Raw genomic sequence first — 25450 nt, forward strand, 5'->3', positions numbered from 1 at the left:
TTTGAGTGGAGGCCCCTCAACCCTGAGCTTCAGCTCCACCTTCCAGGCCCACTGGGACAGCAACTCTGCTCCCTTGGCTTTAGGGGCACCATTCTCCTAGTCCATCGGAGTGACAACTCCACCCTTAGAAACACCAGAGGCCAAGGCTCCACCCTTTGAAACCCCTGAGGTCATGGCCATACCTTTTGAGACCGAAGCAGCTCGGCTTCTTGTGTCCCTTGTCTCTTCAGCTTCTGCTTCCTATGGCCTCTCGGCCCTCAGGCCTCATGCCCGCATCTGCCCTGCTGGGGCAAGTGTTCCAAAGCTCAGTAGCTCCACTGGTATAAGTGCCCGGAGGCACCCCACTCTGCCAGAAAGCCTCCTGCACACAGACACTCAGCTCTCTCACTCCGTGGGTCGGCTCCAGCGCCATCTCGCACTGGTCTCCTGGTTCTGCTGCTGTTGGTTCTCTGCTGCTGCAGGTTCTCTGCTGCTGCAGGTTCTCTGCTGCTGCTGGTTCTGTCACTGCCGCACGTCTATCCATTCACAGTTTTAAAACCGCTTCCACATTTTAGGTATCTGTTAGAGCAGCACCCCACTCCCAGTACCAAATTCTGTCTTAGTCATCTAGTGCTGCTACAACAGAAATACCACAAGTGGATGGTTTTAATGAACAGAAGTTTATTTCCTCATAGTCAAAGTAGGTTAAAAGTCCAAATTCAGGGCGTCAGCTCCAGGGGAAGTCTTTCTCTCTCTGTCGGCATTCTCATCAGTGTTCCCCTGGACTAGGAGCTTCTCAGCGCAGGGACCCCGGTCCAAAGGATGTGCTCTGCTCCCAGCACTGCTTTCTTGATGATATGAGGTCCCCCTGTCTCACTGCTCACTTCTGTCTTCTATATCTCAAGAGATTGCCTCAGGACACAATCCAGTCTTGTAAATCCAGTCCTGCCTTACTAACACAACTGCCACCCATCCACCCTCATTAACATCATAGAGGCAGGTTTACAACATATAGGAAAATCACACAGTACCAGGAATCATGGCCTAGCCAAATTGGATACACACATTTTTGGGGGGACATAATTCAAACCATGACAGATGGGTTCAAACCATCAACCTTTTGGTGAGTGCTTAGCCATTTGTGCCACCCAGGGGTGGCCTTTGTCTCTGCTTGCTGGGAGGTAGTCTCTAAATCCTTGGAATTTCCCCTAATAATTGGAGTATCCTTGTAATTCATATTTGGTCCCTTGGACCACACCTGATAGCTTATTTTTTATCTTTAAATTTTATTTTGTTGTTGAGACTATACACAGCAAAACATATACCAATTCAACAGTTTCTACAGGTACAGTTCAGTGACACTGATTACATTCTTCAAGTTGTGCCATCATTCTCATCCTTCTTTTCTGAGTTGTTCCTCCCCCATTAACATAAACTTACTGCCCACTAAGGTTCCCATCTAATCTTTTGAGTTGCTGTTGTCACTTTGATTCCATACAGATAGTTCTTAAAAGAGCACAAGGCTCAAGGCAGACATTTTATTAGTTAAGCTAAACTATTATTTGGTTTTAAGAAGACTTCAGGGGATATTTTTGGTTTAAGGTTTAAAGATTATCTCAGGGCAATAGTTTCAGGGGTTTATCCACCCTCCATGGCTCCAGAAAGTCTGGAGTCCATGAGAAGTTGAAATTCTGTTCTGCATTTCCCCCTTTTGATCAGGATTCTTCTATAGAATCTTTGATCAAAATGTTCAGTAATGGTAGCCAGGCACCATCCAGTTCTTCTGGTCTCATGGCAAAGGAGGCAGTTGTTCATGAAGGCAATTAGCCACACATTCCATATCCTCCTCCTATTTCTGAGTCTCCTTCTTCGTCTGTTGCTCCAGGTGAACAGAGACCAACCGCTGTGACGTGGATGGCCGTTTGCAATCTCTTAAGATCCCACGCACTACACAACAAACTAGGAGGTAGAACAGAAGCACTAAACACGTTATTAGGCCAATGAACTAGGATGTCCCATGAAACCACTACCCTAAACCTCCAAACCAAGGAACCAAATCCCATGAAGCTTTTGGTTGTACATAAGCAGCCTCAGAAGCTATTTTTTTTTGGTAGTTGTTGTAAATATATCTATCATACAACTTTTACCAGTTCAACTCTTTACAGTTGTTCAATTTACTGACAACAATTACAATAACTGGCTGTGCAATTATACCCTTAATCAATGTAATTTTTCCATCACCATTAATCACCCCCATCCCGCTCCTTCCTGCCCCTGGTAACCATTAATAAACTTTGGTCTCTATAAATTTCTCTTTTCTTATCTTTTTATATAAGTGAGATCAGACAATTTTGTCCTTTTGTGATTGACTTATTTCACTCAGCATAAGTCTTCAAGCTCCATCCATACTGTAGCATGTATCAAGACTTCATTTCTCCTACTGGCTGAGTAGTATTCCACTGTATGTATGTACCACGTTTTGTATACTCATTTCATCTGTTGATGGGCATTTACGTTTTTTCCAACTTTTGGCTACTGTGAACAGTGCTGTAATGAACAGTGGTGTACAAGTCTCTGAGTCTCTGCTTTCAAGTATTTCGGGTCATATGGTAGGTCTATTTTTAGTTTTTTGAGGAACTGCCACGCTGTTTTCCACAACAGCTGTACCATTCTGCATTCCCACCAGCAATGGATAAGGGTTTCAATTTCCCCACATCCTCGCCAACATTTGTTACTTTTATTTTTTTTTAATCTTAGCCATACGAGCAGGAATGAAATGGTATCTCATTGTGGTTTTGATTTGCATCCCTGATGGTTAATGACACTGAGCATCTTTTCATGTGTTTGGTGGCCACTCGAATGTCTTCTTTGGTGAAATGTCTATTCAAGTCTTTTGCCCATTTTATGACTGGGTTATCTTTTTGCTGTTAAGTTGTCCAAGTTTTATATATATTTTGATTATTAGATTCTTATCAGATATATAGTTTCCGAAGATATTCTCCCACATAGTAGTTTGTCTTTTCACTTTTTTGGTAAAGTCTTTTGATGAGCCAAAGTTTTTAATTTTTATGAGGTTCCATTTATTTATTTTGTCTTTTGTTGTGCTTTTATTATATTACATAATCCATTGTTAAAAGCTAGGCCCGACAACATTGCCCCTGCATTTTCTTCTAAGAATTTTATGGTTTTCTGATAGTTTATTTTAATTAGATTACTCAGGATGGGGTTAGCCATGCCAGAAAGGCTAACCATGTGAATTCAGGTTTGGAGCTTTGAGCCGTGTGATACCACGTTGAAGTTTACATACGGTCTGACGTCACTTTCCTACTACAAGAGCAGAGTTTAGAGGAAGGGGCTAGAGAGTGAGTTCAATCATGTGACCAATGATTTACTCAATCATGCCTATGTACTGAAGCCTCAATAAAAATTCTGGACACCAAGGCTCAGTGAGCTTCCCTGACAATATTCTCACATATCGATGTGCCAGGAGGGGGACACGTTCCAACTCCACAGGGGGAAGATAATGGAAGTTTCTGTTGGGACTCTCCCAGACCTTACCCTATGCATCTCCCCCTTTGGCTGGTTCTGATTTGTATCTTTTTGCTGTGATAAAGTTATAATTGTAAGTATAACACTTTCAGTGAGTTCTGTGAGTCATTCTAATAGGACTGTGCCTTTAACCTGTGACATTTGGCCTAACACCAGGTAGTTGGTGTCAGAAGTCATTTGCAATAGCCAAACCACAGAATTGTGAAGGTTATTTCTCAACTATCTCAGGATAGCAATCTTCCTTCCTCTCTCTGCATTTTCTAGCTTGAAAACACAAATCTAAATGCTAGTAAGCAACGCTGAGGTCTTGGTCTGGTAATGAGGTGCTACTTAAGAACTCTGTATTGAATGAAGGTGCTACTGGAGGGCAAATCTTGTTCTGGGGGACCCTGGCTCAGGGATCCTGACATGGAGTTAGAAACAAGATCTCCAGTTCTTTCCTTTCCCTTAATACATGGTAGGATACCGATTTGACTTTTCTCTCTAGATATCCCTTCCTCTAGGGAGTGGAGAAACAGAAGCTCCACAATCCTTAACCTTAAGTCCTCTGCTGCCTTCTTCTTCTCAGGCGGAGCCTGGAAGCCCGGTGCTTGTACCCCTCCTCCAGGTGCCTTTCTGCTCTTCTGCTTGATTAGCTCTGCAGGCAGCACTTTATCCCCTCACCCCCTGAGTCTTCCCATTGGGGCTGGCTGCAGTCAGCCATCCTCAGAAGAGTCACCAGTCTTTTAACTGGGTCCTTACCTTGGGGAATCTTTCTTTGTACACATGATTCATCATTATTATTTCACTGTCGAAGGAAACTGGGGACCGTCCAGGACTAAATAAGAAAGAAATAATTGTGTTACTTTTGTGCTATGGAACTATCAAGTAGAACGATGACCATCCCCCAGAGCCCCTCCCTCCCACTGTCTTCAGTACCCCACACACTCCCACCTTAATGAGTGCTGAGTTCCAGAGCCTTCCTTATTCCTGAAGCTGCCAATGCACCTTGTTCAGTTCAAAATGGTGCCATCTGGAGCTAGGCTACTTTCTCTCTCCTGCAACAAGCCTGGCTTTCACAGAGACCTCTGCCACAAACTGAAAAGGCCTAGGATGGAGGGAGCCTATTCCCGAGCCCACTGGTGGCTTTCCCAGGATGACCTCCCTAGGTCAGGATTCTGCGTTCTCGTAGCTTTTGCCAGTGGGGCTGGGTATAACCCAGCATGTTCTATGAATCAAATTAAACTGCAACGAAAGCAAGACTCTGTACACCTGTATCTTTTTATAGGCAAACTGCAGCCAGTGGTGCTCTGACCTGGGGCGTGAATGAGGCCAATTCAGCCTGTAGTGAATTATAAGCCTGCGTCATCTACAAAGAGCCCAGTACGTTTTTAGCCTTAATTTATTATTTTCCCCCCAAATCTAAATCTTCCCCTCTGGCCCATGTATGGTTATATTCCATTAAAGAATTTCAAAGCTTGAGCAACACAATTGGATGGATGTTTGGGTTCTACCTAGTTTGCTGCCCCTGACATGTCATCCCAGCTGGGCTGGTTTCAGAACTGTTCCTCCCTGCCTTTCCTCTCTGGAACAATGCATCACCAAGTACTTAAGAAGAACGCAGCGGGGATTTCCCTGAACGTGAACATCGTCCTCTCAATCTCAGAGAGCCTAAAAGGTAGCCTTTACTCGGTGTGGGTTGCTGAGACCCAAATTCAGGTGCTCCTCTGTAGGAGAGAAAGAAAGGCACTGGGGATGCATGCCCACTCATCTGTATTCTTCATCCTTTGTACTGTAGTCCCAGTCATCATCTTCATCAAGCTCTGACCCTGAACCAGTCTTCGTGGCCTGGCCCAGCTCACTCCCTGACATCACGGTGCCATCATCACCTGAGAGGATTCTTTCTGGGAGGCCTGCTCCTCTGGGAACCCACCCTGCACATGTTAGCCCATTCATTACTTCCCAGGGACCCTGGAAAGCTGAGCTCAGTCATTAAAGCCATGATCATCTTAATCTCCATCCTCTTCCTTAACGTTGAATCTTGGCATAGATTCATCAGGAAATGCCAAAGAGAATAACCAATTAAGGTAAGGAATTCACAGATAAATCAGCTGTTTGGGTTTGTTTGGTTTAATGATATGAGCCCAGGTGATTCAGGGAAATAAGCTAGATTCCAGTGGGCATTTAATTCTGCTTTTGAAATTGTCTTTCCTGGGTCAGCCTCCTGTGTCTTCAGCAGCAACTTTTTTGGCTGGCTTGGCTCATACACCCTGCGCCTATAAGCCAGGTTCTGCAGCCCAGGCAACCATCAGGATTGATGTTACTACTATTCTCCTTTTACTGAACAGAGTCTAAAGTATATCTCTACTGTTAACTACTTTTAAAAGGAAAAAGAGAGGAACTGCTTGACAGCATCCTCAGAGATCTCTTGGGGTAGTGAGTTGAGCTGTACCCAAAGCCAGAAAGGCCTTGAGCTTCACTGGACTTGGCTCATTCGAGCTGTGCCAACGTGTTATGCCAGGGGTTGGCCAACTATGGGCTGCTGGCCAAATCTAGCCTGTTGCCTGTTTTTGTAAATGTTGTTGTGTGTCATTGAGTCGATTCCGACTCACAGCAAAACTATAGGACAGAGTAGAACTGCCCTGTAGTGTTTTCTTAGGCTGTAATCTCTATGGGAGCAGATCGCCAGGTCTTTTCTCCTGTGTTGCTGCTGGTGGATTCGAACCATCAACTTTTTGGTTAGCAGCTGAGTGCTTAACCATTGCGTCAAAGTTACATATTGTTTACGGCTGCTTTCATACTACAAGAGCAGAGTTAAATAGCTGTGACAGAGCCCGTACAGCCCGCAAAGTGTAAAATATTTACTACCTGGCCCTTTACAGAGCAAGTGTGCTGACTCCTGTGCTATGCAAACAAGCTGAGACCACAGGTACTAGAGCACTGGGCAGACAGCACTCCTCACCTGAGGCTGCGGGAACGGGGCCGCATGGCTGGGGACTGCCGTCCCTCCTCATCTGGTACACTCTCTGTGCTGAAATGCTTTGTCAAAAAGTGCAGCTCATCGGCTGTAGGCTGAAAGGGCAACTGGTGCAGCTTTTCCTGTGAGGAGCATGAAGACTACAGAGGAAAATATTAACAAACAGCATTAAAGGCATGTCTAAGGGCAGTCCATGAAAAGAGAAGAATTGCAAATGGTCAGGGGCTTCCTAGTCAATATTCAAAAATAAACCCAAAGGACAGTCTTCTTTCCCTTGCTCCCTTTTGCCATGGCGGGCAATAAGCTGCGGCAATGGACTGAGTCTATTAAAATTAGACTGAACAGGATTTTTATTGTGAGTCCAAAAAAACACCTGTTTGAGTAAAGGATTGTGGGAAGAAGAGTATTTACTAGGGAAAGATCTGAAGATTAACAGTTGCCAAAAGACCAGTGAGACCTCTGGATCAGTTTAAGAGTCGTGTCTAGGTCAAGGGAGGAAGTCATACTCCTTTCCCTGCCTGGGATTCATGGATATGGACAGAGTGAGGAGAGAAGATCTGAACAGAGGTGGAAGAAGTGGCAAAGGGGTCAGCCGGGCCATGGCCTGGTTTTTCTGGCAAAGCCTAAAACATTTGCTCTTTTGTTTACTATCTGGCCCTTTACAGGAAAAGTTTGCCAAGCCTGACATCCTGGCTTCAACAAAAAGTTGCTCAATGAGGAAGATTCATTTTAGGTAATTCTGCACAGTAACAATTTGGAAATCTGTTGTGCTTTAGGCTAAAACTATCCCTAAAAGAAACATAACAAAGTTTTAGAGACAGGCCTGGCCTTTTTGCTGATACATACCAAACTAGAATTTCAAATAACAATCATTCTTCCCTTCTTTTTTGAAAGAAAAAAGTGACAGAACTGGTCTAGTAAGAAGACCAGACTTAATGGTCTGACTGAGACTGGAGGAACCCCAGAAAGCAGGGCCCCCAGATCCTCTGTGAGCCCAGAACTAAAACAATTTCCGAGGCCAACTCTTCAGACAGAGATTGGACTGGACAGTGGGACATAAAGTGATACTCGTGAGGTGTGTGCCTTTTAGCTCAAGTAGATATAAGAGACTAAATGGCCAGCTTCTGTCCGGAGGTGAGATGGAAAGGCAGAGAGGGCTAGGAGCTGGTTGAATGGACATGGGGAATCAGGGGTGGAAAGGTGGAGTGTGCTGTCACAGTATGGGGAGAGCAATTAGGGTCACATAACAATGTATGTACAAATTTTTGTATGGGAGACTAACTTCAAATGTAAACTTCATTTAAACTACAACAATAAAATAAAAAAGTGACAGAATTGCGGGGGGAGGGAATCTACCAGGATTTTGGGGCATGGAGGGGTCACCTTCTCTTGGATGCAGTTCTGGAAATACGACTGGGGAAAGTAAGGAAACCATGCGTAAAGCCCCCATACCTGGGCATCACTGGCAAAAGGCAAAAGTCCCCGCTCAATCTCTTCTCTGACTCTGCTAGGTATAACCAACTCCCAGAAAGGGTGCTAGTTATCCTTTCCAAAAGCATTTAATGGGTCTGGCTATGGCTGCTAAGGGTCACAGTACTCTGCCCCACTCAGTCTTGTCCCTAAACAACCTCTTTGAGTTTGGCTCATAGGAGGAAAAGTTGAGAACCACTTTGCAACACTGTAAGGGTAGGGATCAATCATCCACAGTAAAGTACTTCCTCAGGGTGAAAGGGTGTACCTACAGATTTAGCTACTTACTGAGACAGTAGAACTAGGAGTGTTGGTTCCATAGCCTGAAGAAGGCAAAGAGGCCAAAGACCAGCGCCGTCCATCAGTCCTATATAAGAAAAGAGTATTAGACAGTTTCCACAAGATCTCCTCCTGGGCCCATAATCTGTCTGTCCTTCTGTCATCATTTTTTGGCAGTTAACTGGTAGACTCTTGTCTTAACATAGTACTGCTGCATCTACTACATGCTTTCACGTCTCTCTCCTACATGAAGGCCTACTGTTTGTGTCTTCTACTGCAACGACAGACATTTCTGACTATAAAGGGGTCCATGACTTTGAGTAAGAATATCTGTGTACAATACTGTGGTTCTCAAATAGCTGTCTTTATACTCTCAATACTTAATCACTTTCAGAGAAGCAATGGCAGAGGACTCCAATTAAAGGCATCATTACAAGGAGGGAATTGCCACCGAAATGCAATTATTCCCTTTTTTAAAGACTTCATGTGAAGAACACTTTGGTCTTTCCCAGGCCACTGGGTTGACAAACAGGAAGAAGTGAACCACCATCTGGGTCTGAACTGAACATGAATTCATCGATGGCAAGTAGTTAAAGGCTGACTAGGATCCATTAAAAAAAGAAAGAAAAAAAATAACCAACCAGTTGCCACCAAGTCAATTCCAAATCATGGCAACCCCATGTGTGCAGAGTAGAACTGTTCCGTAGGGTGTTCAAGGCTGTGACCTTCTGGAAGTAGACTGCCAGGCCTTTCTTCCAAGGCACCTCTGGGTGGGTATGAACTGTCAACCTTTTGGTTAGTAGTTGAGTGCTTAACCATTTGCATCACCCATAAAACTGTTTTTGAGAATGTTTGCCAAAGTGTGACAGTAACCTTATAAAAGAGGAGGGAGGTGATATACCCTTGGTTGTATGTGGGGCCTTAGAGGTGGCCTGCTAGTGCTCTTGAGAGGATGTTCCCCAAAGCTCATCACAAAGAACCACAGCCACCTGCTTTGTTGTAGAGGAGAAAGATCAAGCAGGCATCTGAATGGTTTGAAGCTTTTATAACACAAACACATAATTCCTTGCCTGGACTGTGGGATGTGGAGTAACAAAAAAATTTCTCACAGAGCTTGGGGATATATCCTGCTCTGGTTAAAGCTGGAGAAAAATGCCTGTGCTGCGTGTCATAAAACCTTAAAACATCAGCAATGGAGGATCTTTAGAACTAAGTTCAATATGCTCAATTTACATAAAACACTGAGACCCAGAGAGTTGGGTGATTGGATCAAGGCTTCACAGCTATGTGTCTGTGGGGTGAGGGGGACGGAAGAGGAGGAAGAAAAAGGAGGAATAACCTTGCTCAGGGTTTCTCCTTTTGAAGCACTCCTTTCCACCCCCACCAATAACTAGCAGCCTTCCCTGCCGTGTTCTGTAAGGAGAGAGCCCGGGGTTCCATGCTGCATGCATACAACTCCAACTTCATGCCACCCAGGCAGCCAGCACATGTCAGTTATAGCTCTGCTGGAACCCAGACTCTGAGGCAAAACGTCCAGGAGGGTGCTTAAACATAATGCTCTGATCTCTCTGTGGGGTCCTGGGAGCTCTACACAAGAAAGCAGGTCAATACCAGGAAAAAAAGCTCAGCTAAGATGGAATCAGTATAACTCGGGGATGGGTGTCCCAAACCCTTATCAAGCAACTTTTTCAAAGGAAAGTCTTCCTTCTTTACATAGAAATGGAAACCAACTGCATGGCAGCATTTCTCTGTATACTGAAGAGCAGAGGGCCACTGAGGAAGATATGCCACCATAGGATGCCTCTACTTCCTCTGCCTGGTCACCTCACTAGGTGACTTATCCCTAGGCCAGAAGTTTGGAACTATTCAGCAGTTGGAACCATTAAGCAATTCCTGCCTCCAAGGATGTAAGCCCTGAGCCTCAGTTTCAGCAGGCAGTGGGGGATCCCTTAGGGCCTCCTTGCTAGATATGGAAGGTCCAATGTTCACACCCACAGTCGAAGAATCAACACAACCAGCTCTCACGAAGCACAAAATCACAAACCCTATGGTCTGGCCATGCATAGCAGTTTCCCAGCCCCTCTCCCTGTCACACCCCCTATTTACCTGTCTGCTCTGTGGCCATGGCTGTAGTGAAAAGATGTACACTATAGTGAGAACCAAAGGAAACCAGAGGGAGTGATCTGTCTGATTACTGGCATTTAGTCAAGCTTGATGGAGGTAAACCTTCAGTTTAGAAACGTGTGGAAGTCTAAAGTGAATTTTTAGGATGGATGGGTCTACCTTAGTGTTTTATTATATCTGTCTTTTTTATGATATTCCAAACTACTGTGACTCTCTAAGGCTCAAGCCTGAGGCCACTAACCTAGGGACAAACAGTTCCTGAGTACCCTGGAAGCCACAGATCAGCCTGGGTCCAGTGGTAACAGCAGGCCCTAAACCCCGCCCCCCAGTTGGCCCTATTCCTGAAGCCTAGGAAATGAAGCAGACCCAAGGGTATCCCATGAAATATGCTCTTCCCTCTGGCTGGAATGCTCCACACACCAGTGTTCCCACTCTCAATGGCAGGCTCCTTCTCATCTCTCAGGCCTTAGCTTAAAAGTCAATCTTTCAGAGAGGCCTTACGTGACCATCCAGTATAGATTCTCCATCCCCACTCCCTCCCTATTCTTTCATGCAGCATTATGTTCTTTCCCTTCATGGTGCTTATCACAATTTGTAACTATATATTTGTTTGTTTACTTGCTCATTTATTTCTCTCTCCCCCACCACTCATTCAATCAACAAACACTGACTGAGTGCTTATTATGTACAAGGAGACACAGCTTTCAACAGATGAAGGTATCTCTACTAAAGGTGTTCTGATTCTGGTTGGAGGGAGACAGAAAAGAAGCAAATAGGAAAATATCAGGTACTGATACGTCACACTTTGAAAATAAAATAGATGACTTGATAGAAAATGACTAGGGGCTCCTTTAGAATGTGGAGTAAGGGAAGGCCTCTCAGAGAAGTTGACATTTGAGATAAGACATGAATACAAGCATGAGTTAACTAAGTGAAGATTTGAGGCGACAACAATCCTTGTAAAGGGAACAACAAACACAGACTCTACTAGACTATAAGCTTCAGGAAAGTAGGGACTATGTTTATTTTGTTATCACTGTAAAATTAAGTACTCAACATAGTGTCTAGCTTATAGTGGGTGCTCAATAAATATTTACTGGATGAATGGGAAATGACTCAATGCCACTTAAAGGGATCTGGGGACAGATCCTGTTGTGCCAGTTCAGTCCTCATCTGAGGTTACAATTCAAACACAGTCCAGGCTGGAAGTCTGGGATAAGTAAGTTTTTCCACCTGGGCTGGAAAAACAAATGCATCAATCCAGCATATTTTTATACTGTAAATGATTCTATCTGGATCCTTGGTTAACTAAAGGAAGTTACACAGGTTAGGAGAGATAAGTCCACAGAACAAGTCTAGATGAAATTTGTTTTCAATAAGGAAATCAGGTCAGGTAGGGGCACCTAAGTCAGCCACCAAACATCTCCCAACCTGTCCACGTCCTTTTCAGCTACAAAGAATCCTAGCTAGAAAGAAGATGGATTTCTTCTAGGTTGTCATCTGAATAATGAGCTAATGATTTTTCCAGGAGTCCATTCTCTTTCTGTTATGTATTCAGCAGAACAATCTTCAAAAAAAAATTAGCCTAAGTGTAGAAGTTGCTCTGGCCTCATGCTGTATTATATTCCCTATCATTTAAAGGTTCTAAATCCTTTAAATCATGGAGCCATGATCTTTCTGGATGTTTCAATATCAGAGACTGATTCTAACCAAGAAAATTAAAAAAAAACAAAAAATAAAATCAAAGGACATGAACTCGGCCAACAAAGGATCTTATAAAATATTCTGAAAAGGAAACCATTTATGCTTGGGCCTTGGTATGTAGTTTCCATCTCAGTCAGCTCAGCACCCCTCCAGAGACCAGGTGACACCCTAGCAATGGGCTGAGCTGTCAGGAGTGCTACCATGTGCCAGAGATAGGGCTGTATCATTTTTGGGAAGAGAAGAAATGGAAAGAGAAATACAAGCAAGGCTCTGTATGTACCATATTGTTCTAAATTCACAGAAGACCCTGTAGTCCACTGATCCCCATACATGGGCCATCTCAGTTCCTGACAAATTTATCTTCAGAGTCAAGAAAAGGGGCACATAAGGTCCCTTTCTGCCCCTTAGAAATAGCTGAGTTAGTATAACTTTGGGTCCCCCTAGGAGCAGAGCCCATTTTCTAACTGATCACCCCATTAAGAGTATAATGCTTTGAAACATACCTTGAGGGTACCAGGGACTTGTGCTTAGGATTATAAAAATTAATCTACTTCTAATATCTACTCTCCTATGACTCAAACACAAATACCTATGGCATCTAGAAGGTAAAACTTGAACAAGATGATTATAGCCTGGGAGAGGAAAGCAAGGAAGGTATTTTGATGGCTAGTAGCCCAAAGCTGATACGTCTGGAGGCGCAGTGACTCAAAAGAGGAAGGTTACATTCACGCAAGTGTCACACATGTTAATCACAAAGGAGGTTTTCTATCAACTTACCTACGGGCAGGAACAAAGGCAAAGTGAGCAGGTGCATTTGGAGAGAAATTCCGGGGGCTGTCCAAAGGACTGCTACCTGTGGATGGGGAAAGCAAAAGAAATTCTCAGTGAGGTTTGCTTCTGAGGACAACTGTGAGCACATTTAGGCAAGAAATCTTCCCCTAGCATTGGCACTTAGCATATATGGCTGTTTCTCCAGGGCAACCATCTGTTTAAAGATTCTCTCTTTGTAAAAGTTTGGCAGCCTAGAAATTTTCTCCCTTGTTCCCAAGGTGCTTGTAACAACCCACGTCTTTCAAGAAATCCATTCTAGGTCCAGCAGCAGCTTGTCTATTTCCTGCCCTTCTAGGAATATTTTAGACTCCTATCTGCCTAATCAAGTTAATGCAGCTTTCCAAGGGCATGAAGAACTCATTCAGTGCAGATGGCTTAAGGAAAGGCACAGTCAAGCACGCAAACATTTCTCAAAGGGCAACAGGACTCCTGGTCTAAAAGCCTCTTGCACATTTATCTCTGCACACTGCATCCAAGAGGATACAGAAGAAATGTATGTGCTTTAAGGAGAAACAGGCTCTCAGGTGGGGACTCAGAATATAGTGTCCCTTAAAACAGTCCATACTCAGGCCTCCAGTCCACAAAGTACACCCAACCTTCTCATGGTGTAGGAACGACCCCTATCTCTTTTATTTGCTTCATGAGTTCCCTGTAGCTTACTTACTTAAAGCTCAGAAGCTTTGAACAAAACTGTGTGCCTATCATTGCACTAATCACAATAGTTCTTGAACCCAAGTCTGCCACGCTTCTTTCGTGTCTATCTTCCAGCTGGAGCTTGGTACTGAGGAGTCCCTATTTCCCATAAGCTGTCAATGTCTCTCTACTCAAAAAGCCATGTCAAGTAAGCACCATACTCCATGATGTACTTGACCCCCATCCCCTCCTGTGTTCACCTCTGTGAACTAACATCGGCTATGAGGGATTGCAGCTACCCAGGGAATGTGGTAGTTTAGTGTGCCCTGATCTTCTTTTCGATTTTTTTTTTTTTTCCCCTGAAGAGGGTATGGATGTTCCAAAGTGTCATGAAGCTGCCCTATTGTTTCTCATCATCTCCAACTTAAAGGGCCTAGACAGCATTTAATGTCTTTCCATACTGATCTAGGAAAAATCAGCCTCTGAATCAGTACCCCCACTACCCTATGAAGTCCTCTGTACCAATTATATAAAGGTATTCTCTTTGGGTGAATGAGTGATTATATCCTATAAACTCTAAAGAAACCACTAAATAGCAAACAGTTATAGCTAATAAGCCAATAAAAAACATAAAATGTAATAATAAAAAATACTCAGTTTGGAAATGGATAGTGATGATGGTTGCACAACATGATGAACATAATTAATGCCACTGAAATATACATGTAAACAATGTTGAAAATGGCAGTTTGTTATACATATATATATTTTTTTAACCACAATTAAAAAAATTTACTCAATTAACACAAAAGACAGCAGAAAAAAGAAAAGGGAACAAAAATCAGATGAGACAATAAGAAAACAAATAAGATGGTAGATTTAAACCAAACCATATCAACAACCACATTAAATATAAATGATCTAAATGTCCCAATTGCAGAGATGGGCAGGTTGGTTAAAAAAGACTTCCAAGAAAGGAAGGAAGGAAAGAAGAGAAAGAAACAAAAGAAGAAAGAAAGACCCTACAATCAATAATTAACAATTTCCTGAAAAAGAAAGCATCAGGCGCATGGATGGTTTCACTGATGAACTATACCAAACACTTAAGGAAGAAATTATACCAATTCTCTACAATCTCTTCCTGGGGAATCCCAGGAAAGAAAGCAGTTTGAGATAAGAGTATTACAAATGTATGAAACAACCACACTGAAGGGGGTGGGGGAAAAAGTGCTGACTTAAGTAACTCTGAAAATGAATGAAATCTATAACATTAAAGGCAAAAGGAACTGTTCATAAGTACTGAACTCAAGCTGATAAAGTTGTTTCCCAGGGGGGTATGAGTTAACAATTCTGATAATGCTAGACATGTAGACTGGAACTGAACAATTAAGTACGTAACAGTGGATGATGGAAGCCAGGTTTCTTACCACTGGAGTGGAAACTTGCAGATCAGCAAGAGGAGGAAGCTAGAATGATCCATGCGGTAATGGATTAAAGTTGAAGACATCAGTGAGAACTCATGTTTAATTTAATATAGATACAGATAGTTACATATAGAAATAACTATAGATGTGTGTATATACACTGGTTAGTATACACACTAGTATATTTATATTGATGAGGTCTACAAGGTTAGACGGTATCTTAAGCCAATCTCTTTTGAGATATAAAGACAGAAGCAAGCAGAGAGACAGGGGGACTTCATACCACCAAGAAAACAGCCGGGAGCACAGTGCATCCTTTGGACCTGGGGTTCCTGCGCAGAGAAGCTCTTAGTCCAGGGGAAGATGGATGACAAGGATCTTCCTCCAGAGCCTACAAAGAAAGCCTTCCCCTGGAGTTGATGCCCTGAATTTGGACTTCTAGCCTACTAGACTGTGAGAGAAACTTCTGTTTGTTAAAGCTATCCACTTGTGGTATTTCTGTTATAGCAGCACTAGATGACTAAGAAGCCCCTAAACTTGTGGATGAAACCCATTTGGGTATAGGGTTTTCTTTATTATGTTAATGAGGTCATAACAGTGGAGAGTGTATCTTAAACTAATCACTTTTGAGATATAAAAAGAGCAGATTAGGCTCAGAAGTGAGCAAGCACAAAGGGAGAGGAAGATACATGCCACATGAAGGAACTGGGGAACAGAAGCTGAAAAGAGACAAGGACCTTCTGCCAAAGATGACAGAGAGAGAACACTTTCCCCTAAAGCCAGTACCCTGAATTCAGACTTTCAGCTTCCTAAACTGTGAGAAAATAAATGTCTGTTAAAGCCACCCACTTGTATTTCTGTTATAGCAGCAATAAGAAAAAACTAAGACACTGGATTATAACCCAAAAAATGAAATATTCATGAGTCCATACTGATATAAATAAATGTTTGAATTAATAAGTGAGGGAGAAGAGACAAATCTCCTACGCAGAAAAATTCGAAGTAAATTATTTAGATACTCTACTCTAAAGGAGGAGGAGCCTAACTCCCCACACCTTAAGTGTGGGCTGTACTTGGGGACTTCCTTCCAAAGAAAACAGTATAGAAGGGGAGGAGGTAACTTTACAGTGGAGAAACCTGAGAAACACTATCTCAGCAAGGTGATCAAGGTCAACATCAAGTCATAAATCATGTACCCTTGACATGATGTGATGAAAATGGCACTTTACCTCTGTGATCTTCCTCCCCAGAACCCATAAGCCCAGTCTAATCATGAGAAAAACACCAGACAAATTCCACTAGAGGGGCATCCTACAATATACCTGACCAGTAGTCCTCAAAGCTGTCAAGGTTATCAAAAACGGAAAATCTGAGAAACTGTAAAAGCTAAGAGGAGCCTAGGGAGATGTGACAACTAAATGTAACAGGATATCTTGGGTGGGGTCCTGGAACAGAGAAAGGACATTAGGCAAAAACTAAAGAAACTTTAACAAACTACAGACTTTTAGTTAATTTCACTATATCAATGTTAGAACATTAACGGTAAGAAATGTACCATGCTAATGTAAGATGTTAAAAGAAGGGAAATTGTAGGTGGGTGGGTATGTATATGGGAAAGGAGGTGTAATATGGAAACTGTCTACTATGTGTTCAATTTTTATGTAAATATAAAACTTTTCTAAAAATAAAGTCTATTAGTTATATATTTTAAAAGACTCGATTATATGCTGCTTTCAAGAAAACCACTTTAAATATAAATACACAAATATGTTAAAGGTAAAATATGCCCCAACAACACTAATTAGAAGAAAGCTGAAGTGGCTATATTAATAACACACAAAATATATTTCAGAAGAAACGATATTACCAGGGGATAAAAGTCATTTCAAAAAAAATACAAAACAATCTTAAAAATGTATGCATCTGATAACAGAGCTTACAAATACATGAAGAAAAAACTGACAGAATTGCAAGGAGAAATAGATAAATCCACAATTACAGTAAACATGCCTCTCAATAATTGATAGAATAAATGGATAAAATCAGTAAGGATATAGGACACTTAAACAACACTATCAACCAACTTGACTTAATTACCCTTATAGAACACTCTACCCAATAACAGTAGACTATACATTATTTTCAAATGAACATGGAACATTTACTAAGATGGATCGTATTGGGGCCCATAAAACAAGACTCAATAAATTTAATGTAAATTAATTAGGAATCAGTAACAGAAAAATCTCTGGAAAATCTCCAAATATTTGGAAAACAAATAACATACTTCTGAGTAATCTGTGGGTCAAAGAAGAAAGCAAATGGGAGATTAGAAAAGTATTTTGAATTGAATACAAAACAGAATATGTCAGAATTTGGGATGCTGCTAAAGCAGTTGTTAGAGGGAAAATTATAGCACTAAGCCCCTGTATTAGAAAAGAAAGGATTCAATGAAAAAAACCTCAGCTTCTACTTTAAGAAACTAGAACAAGAAGAGCAAATGAAACCCAGAAGGAAATCGTAACACCAGAGATGAAATCAATGGAAACACACATACCCACAAACAGTAAAGAAAATTAACAAAACCATATTCTGTTTCTCTAGAAGATCAGTAAAATTAATAAAATTATAGTTAGACTGATCAGGAGAAAAAGAGGAAAGACACAAATTATCAACATCGACAATGAGAGAGATAATATTTCTAGAGATTCTTGAAATATTAAAAGAATGATAAGGCAATATTATTAACAACTTTATGCCAACTAATTTGACAAATTAGATGAGACTGAAAAATTCCTTGAAAGATATAAACTACTATAGGTCACTCAGGAAGAAACAGATAACCTGAATAGCCTTGTATCTATTAAAGAAATGAAATTTATAATTAAAAACCTTCCCACAAAGAAACACCAGGCTCAGATGGCTTGATTGGTGAATTCCAGCAAATTTCTAAGGAAAAAATAATATCAATTCTATACAAATTCTTCCAGAAAATTGAAGGGGAAGGAATACTTCCCATCTCATTTTATGAGGTTAGCATTACCCTGATATTAAAACCAGACAAAGGAATAAAAGGTATCCAGACTGGAAAAGAAAAAGTAAAATTATCTTTATTTGTGGATGATATGACCCAATATATAGAAAATTCCAAAGAGTCCACAAGAAAACTTCTAGAGCTAATAAAGGCATTTAGCAAAGCTGCAAGGTACAAGGTTAACAAACAAAAATCAGTTGGATTTCTATACACCAGTAATGAGAAATCTGAAAGGGAAATTAGGGAAACAATTCCATTTTCAATTGCACCTAAACAATAAAATATCTGGGAATAAATTTAACCACAGACGTGAAGGACTTATACAATAAAAATTATAAAACACTGCTGAAAGAGATTAAAGAGGACTTAAATAAAGGGAAAGACGTTCCATGATCATGGATTGGAAGATTTAATATTGTTAAGATGTCAACACTACCCAAAGCAATCTACAGATTCAATGCAGTCCCGATGAAATTCCAACAACTTTCTTTATAGAAATGGAAAAACCAATTCTCAACTTTATATGGAATGGCAAGAGGCCCCAAATAACTAAAGCAATGTCGAAAGAGAAGAACAAAGTAGAAGGACTCACACTTCCTGATTTTAAAACATACTATACACTAAAGGGAGCCCTGGTGACACAGTGGTTAAGAGCTCCGCTGCTAAGCACAAAGGTCAGCAGTTCAAATCTACCAGCCACTCCTTGGAAACCCTATGGGGGCAGTTCTACTTGGTCCTATAGGGTTGTGATGAGTCAGAATCGGCTCAACAGCAAACGGTTTGATTTTTTTTTTTTAGTTTATACAGCTACAGAAATCAAAACAGCTTGGTACTGGTATAACAATGGACACATAGACCAATGGAATAGAACTGAGAGTCCAGATACAAACCCACACATCTATGCTCAACTGATTTTTGACAAGGGTGCTAAGTCAATTTGATGGGGAAAGAAGAGTCTCTTCAATAAACAGTGTTGGGAAAATTGGATTTCCACATGCAGAAAAATGAAACAGGATCCATGTCTCACACCATACACAAAAACAAACTGAAAATGGGTTAAGGACCTAAATGTGCAACCTAAAACCATAAAATTCTTAGAAGAAAATGCAGGGGCAACACTGTTGGGCCCAGTTTTTTAACAATGGATTATCTAATATAATAACAAAAGTACAAACAGAAGAAGACAAAATAAATAAATGGGACCTCATAAAAATTAAAAACTTTGGTTCATCAAAAGCCTTTACCAAAAAAGTAAAACGACAAGCTACAAACCGGGAGAACATCTTCAGAAGCCATATATCTGATAAGAATCTAACAATCAAAATATATATAAGACTTCAACAACTTAACAACAAAAAAACAAATAATCCAGTCATAAAATGGGCAAAGGACTTGAATAGACATTTCACTAAAGAGGACATTCAAATGGCCACCAAACACATGAAAAGATGATCAATGTCATTAGACATCAGAAGAAAAACTCAAAACCACAATGAGATATCATTTCACTCCCACTAGGATGGCTAAGATAGGAAAGCATACACACACACACACACACACACACACACACACACACACACACACACACAACACATACACAGAAAATAACAAATATTGGCAAGGATGTGTGGAAATTGGAACTCTTATCTATTGCTGGTGGGAATGCAGAATGGTATAGCCATTGTGCAAAACAGTATGGCAGTTCCCCAAAAAACTAAAAATAGAACTACCATATGTCCCAGCAATTCCACTACTAGGTATACATCCAAAAGATTTGAAAGCAGAGACTCGAACAGAGACTTGTATACACCAATGTTCAATGCAGCACTGTTTACAACAGTCAAAAGGTGGAAACAACAGTCAAAAGGTAGAAACAACAGATGAATGGATAAACAAAATGTGGTACATACATACAATGGAATACTACTCAGCCAGTAGAAGAAATGAAGTCTTGATACATGCTACAATATGGATGAAGCTTGAACACATTCTACTGAGTGAAATGAGTCAATCACAAAAAGACAAACATTCTATGACCTCACTTACATAAAAAGACAAGAAAAAGCAAATGTATAGAGATCAAAGTTTATTAGTGGTTACCAGGGGTAGGAAGGAGAAGGAAGAGAGGGGGGTTAGTGCTTATGGAGTACTGCGTTTCAGTTTACAGTGACGGACAAATCACATTGATTAAGGGTAGGACTGCACAGTTGATTAAGTGCTGTCAATAAGCTGTACACGTATAAAAAGTTGAACTGACAAAAGTTGTGTGATAGACATATTTACAATTACAAAAAAAAAAAAAAAAATAGCTGCTGAGGCTGCTTATGTACAACCAAACACCTCATGGGATTTGGTTCCTTGGTTTGGAGGTTTAGGGTCATGGTTTCATGTGACGCCTAATAACATGTTTAGTGCTTCTGTTCTACCTCCTAATTTGTTGAGTAGTGCCTGGGGTCTTAAAAGCTTGCAAGCGGCCATCCAGGGCACATCTGGTCTCTATTCATCTGGAGCAACAGAGGAAGAAGGAGATTCAGGAACAGGAGGAGGATACAGAATGTGTAGCTAATTGCCTCCATGAACAACTGACTCCTTTGCCATGAAACCAGAAGAGTTAGATGGTGCCTGGATATCATTACTGAACATTTTGATCAAAGACTCTATACAAGAATCCTGATCAAAAGGGGGAAACGCAGAATGGAATTTCAAATTCTCACGGACTCCAGACTTTCTGGAGCCATGGAGGGTGGATAAACCCCCAAAACTATTGCCCTGAGATAATCTTTAAACCTTAAACCAAAAATAACCCCTGAAGTCTTCTTAAAACCAAACAATAGCTTAGCTGAACTAGCAAAAAATGTCTGCCTTGAGCACTATGCTCTTTTAACAACTATCTATATAGGATCAAATGGACAAAAGAAACTTGTGCTCACCACTTCTATTCAAAATTGTGCTAGAAGATCTAGTCAGGGTAATAAGGCAACAAAAAGAAATAAAAAGCATCTAGATCAGAAAGGAAGAAGTAAAATTTTCTTTATTCAGAGACAACATGATCGTCTATGTAGAAAATCTGACAGAATCTAAAAAAAAGCTAAAAAGTGAATTCAGCAAGGTTGCAAGATAAAGACAAATACAGAGAAATCAATTATATTTCAATACATTAGCAACAATTGTCAGAATCGACTTAACAGCAAAGGGCTCGGTTTGGAGCCCTGGTGGTGCAGTGGTTAACAGCTTGGCTGCTAACCAAAAGGTTGGCAGTTTGAATCCACCAGCTGCTCCCTGGAAACCATATGGGGCAGTTCTACTCTGTCCTATAGGGTTGCTATGAGTAGGAATCAACTCAACGGCAACAGGGTTCTTTTTTTTTTGAGCAATAATTAGACCTCATTTTATTCTATTCTTCCCTTTGCCCACTCTACTCCAGCCACAATGGCCTCCTTGCATACCCTGAACATGGCAGGTACACTCCCACTTCAGGGCCTCTGTATCTGCAATCCCCTTTGTCCTGTCTGCTTTTCTCCAAGTAGCATCTAGCTCACTCCTTCTCTTCTATGATGTCTTTACTAGAATGTTATCCTCTAGCAAGGTTCTCCCTGTCATCCCCCAACTTCATATCACTTTTCCCTTTTTAAAGATGGGAGAAATGATTTAGTAGCAAGCAAAAAAAAAAAAAAAAAAAAAAAAATCCAGCAGAAAGAAAAACTGCTGGAGTAAAAACTGTCTTTGAGTGAGTGAGAAGTGATGGGATCTAGTGCACTAGTGGAGGGACTGGCTTTACAAATGAGATCAATAGTTCATGTATACAGATGGGAAGGCAGAATCTATGGGTACAGATGCTGAGAGGTGAGTAGATGTAAGGGTAGGAGTTTGTGGAAGTTCTCATGGGATTGCTTCCATTTTCTCAGTAAAACAGGAAGCAAAGTCATCAGTTAAGTTTGGATGGTGAAGAGGTATGTGGGGTGGGGTGAGGACTGAGAAGGTGTGAGACAATCATATGGAAGAGTAAGAGTGAATGGATTAAGGACAATCAGTATGACTACTTGGTAGCATTAAGAGACAACTATGGTTTGTGATAATGAATTTATAGTGAGATTAGTTGGTACAGCCATTTTTTCTTTAGTGACAGTGAATGACACTGGGTCATACAAGGTAGGATAGAAGAGTTGGATCTGACCAGAGTTGTGGTTCTAACAACCGGATACCTGAACTGAGACAAGGACAAGGGAGACAAGAGCGTACACAAGGAAATTATTATATTTGAGTACAAAATTCCAGCTGGCCATCAGACAGCAAGGGATAATTTTAAAAGTGTTAGAATCAAGAGGCGTGGTCAACATGGCAGAGTAGTTAGACGCTTCCTACATCCCTCTTACAACAAACACCTGGAAAAACAAGTGATTTGATTCTAAGTGAACATCTGGCAGCCCTGAACAAGGCAAGGTTAAGAAATCCATCTGAGTCATACGGGAGAGGAAGACCGTTTGGAAGAGGTGAGAAGCACAAGAGCCGCGGTGGCAAAACTGCAGACACCACCACGCGGGTCCATGGTGAAGCAGGCAAACAGCCGTGCTGCGCGCGCACTTGAGAAGCAGTTTCCACATTGAGAGAGACTTGGCAGCAGAGATTCTGCTTGGACACTCCGAACCAGCGAAGAGCAGCTCACAAGAGGCTAGGGTAAGTACATACGGGCACCCTTTCACGGCGATTAAAAAAAAAAAAAAAGAAAGCCCATTTGGGAAAAACCTCTCTTCCTTTTACCTCCTACCTCTGCGCTCTGCAACAGATTTGGGAAAAACCTCTCTCCCTTTAACTCCTACCTCCGCGCTCTGCACCGGATTTGGGAAAAACCTCTCTCCCTTTAACTCCTACCTCCGCACTCTGCACCGGATTTGGGAAAAACCTCTCTCCCTTTTATCTCCTCCCTCCCCACTCTACACCAGGAGTCCACTGGGCCGGAAGTAGATCCCATAAGGCACCCTGACCCATTCTCCTAGCCTTGGAGAGGGAACAAACAAGCTGCTGGCTCCCCTAGGCCAGGAACACAGGGTCGGCACACCTCCTTTGCTGGCCACAGAAATCAGGGGTCCGCAGACTCTGAGTGCCTTACACCCCTGTATAGACTGTGTGGGGACCCATCTCAACAGCATTAGCCCTCACTGCCACAGTACAACAGGGAAAACATCTGAAGTTTAACCTCAACTGCTTCAGCTGTGAACGGGCAGACTTGTGACACTCGAAACAGCCCTGCCCCTCAAGTAGGCACTTTTATCGATCTGCAGCAGGGTCTTGAGAACTGGTGGTAGCTCCTAAAGTGCCTAGTCACCTGCTACAGGAGTTCAGGAAAAAGTGGTGCCCTCGAGTCTTTGCAGCCAACAAACTGGGGTGCTCTTAGCCTAGCTGCAAAACTCACCTACCTATTCACCCTAGAGAATAGGGACACGCTTTTCTTTCAGACTCCCAGGGCACCCGTCAGCCCCCTGCCTGGCTCAGCACATGATCCCCTACCACAGCCAGAGTACACTGCCTGCACCAATCACCTATGCCTCTCTAGGACTGGGGGTGAGAGTCTGCATCACACACTTGGTGACCGACTGCCTGCACACCCCAGCTGATCCCATATAGGAAAATTTAACAGACTCTGGTGTGCACATACTTAGTTACAGAACTAACTACCTGGTGAAAGGACATTAGAGATCAAAAGCTGTCAAAAACCAAACTAGTGCACATGAGCAGCCTATTTAGACATATCAAAACAAAACAAAATAAGAAGCTAGGTCTCACTAAGCAAACACAAAATGAAATTATAATAAATAATTGATGGCTCAGAGACAACAGTCAATATCAAGTCACATAAAGAGGCAGTCCATGATGGCTTCAGCAAGCTCCCAAAATAAAGTATCAATAAATTCTCTGGAAGAAGAGAACTTCTTGGAATTATCAGAGGCAGAATACAAAAGATTAATATAGAGAACTCTTCTAGAAATAAGAAAGGATATTCAACAGAATGCAGAAACAGCCAGGCAACATAGACACAGTAGTAGCGGAACTTAAAAAAGTTATTCAAGAACATAATGTCAAATTGAATGGGCCGCAAGAATCCATAGAGAGACAGCAATCAGAAATCCAGAAGATTAACAATAAAATTTCAGAATTAGACAACTCAATAGAAAGTCATAGGAGCAGAATTGAGGCAGTAGAAGTTAGAATTAGTGACACTGAAGATAAAGCTCTTGACGCCAACTTATTTGAGGGAAAATCAGATAAAAGAATTGAAAAGAATGAAGAAACTCTAAGAGTCATGTGGGACTCTATCAAGAGAAATATCAAGAGTGATTGGAGAGATAACAGAAAATACAGAGAAAATTCTTGAAGATTTGTTGACAGAAAACTTCCCTGATATCATGAAAGATGAGAAGATATCTATCCAAGGTGCTCATCTAATCCCACATAAGGTAGATCCCAAAAGAAAGTCACCAAGACATATTATAATCAAACTTACCAAAACCAAAGATAAAGTGAGAATTTTAAGGGCAGCTAGGGATAAAAGAAGTCATTTACAAAGGAGAGTCAATTAGAATATGCTCAGACTACTCAGCAGAAACCATGAAGGCTAGAAGGCAATGGGACGACATATTTAAAGCCTTGAAGGAAAATAACTGTCAGCCAAGAATTATATATCCAGTAAAACTGTCTCTGAAATATGATGGCAAAATTAGGGCATTTCTAGATAAACAGAAGTTCAGGGAATTTGCAAAAACCAAACCAAAATTACAAGAAATACTAAAGGGAGTCCTACAGTTAGATAATCAGTAACACCAGCTAACAATGCAAGACTAGAACACAGGACAGAGCAACCAGGTACTGACACAGATACTGAAATCAAAAATACATCAAAGCTAAAACATTGAAAATAGGGAAACAGATATCAATATGTAAAAAAGGATAATATTAAAACAAAAAAAAGAGGGACTTAAAAAAATGGAGACGTTGATTTTCTATATGGAGGGGAAGTTAAGGCGATATAAAGTAATAAAAGACTGGTACAAACTTAGAAAATTAGAGGTAAATATTAAGGTAACAACAAAGGAATCTAACGATCCTACAAATCAGAATAAAAAAGCAGAAAAACATAAAGACCCAGCAAACACAAAATCTATAACAAAGAAAAAGATGAAAAAAAAATACATAAAGAAAAATGACTCAGCACAGAAAATCGAGGGGAACAAAGAAACTGTGAACAACACACAAAAAGAAATATCAGGATGGCAGCACTAAACTCATACCTATCAATAATTACGCTGAATGTAAATGGACTTAATGCACCAATAAAGAGACGGAGAGTGGCAGATTGGATAAAAAAGCATGATCCCTCTATATGCTGCCTACAAGAGACGCACCTTAGACTAAGACACAAACAGGCTAAAACTCAAAGGATGGAAAAAAAATATCAAGCAAACAACACTCAGA

General features: G+C 41.3%; 1 protein-coding gene across 1 annotated transcript in view; it reads right to left on the bottom strand.

The window, feature by feature from the left end:
• MAST2 (microtubule associated serine/threonine kinase 2) overlaps positions 1-25450 on the bottom strand; it is a 250767-nt gene that overhangs the window by 24860 nt on the left and 200457 nt on the right. The window contains exons 7-10 of the mRNA XM_023727112.1: positions 12839-12914; positions 8243-8321; positions 6470-6624; positions 4270-4345 (exon numbers count right to left, since the gene is read on the bottom strand). Coding sequence (XP_023582880.1) covers positions 4270-4345; positions 6470-6624; positions 8243-8321; positions 12839-12914 — 386 coding nt within the window. The remainder of the gene's footprint in view (positions 1-4269; positions 4346-6469; positions 6625-8242; positions 8322-12838; positions 12915-25450) is intronic.

The sequence above is a fragment of the Trichechus manatus genome, unplaced genomic scaffold, assembly GCF_000243295.1.
Source record: "Trichechus manatus latirostris isolate Lorelei unplaced genomic scaffold, TriManLat1.0 scaffold00015, whole genome shotgun sequence".
Classification (NCBI taxonomy): Eukaryota; Metazoa; Chordata; class Mammalia; order Sirenia; family Trichechidae; genus Trichechus; species Trichechus manatus.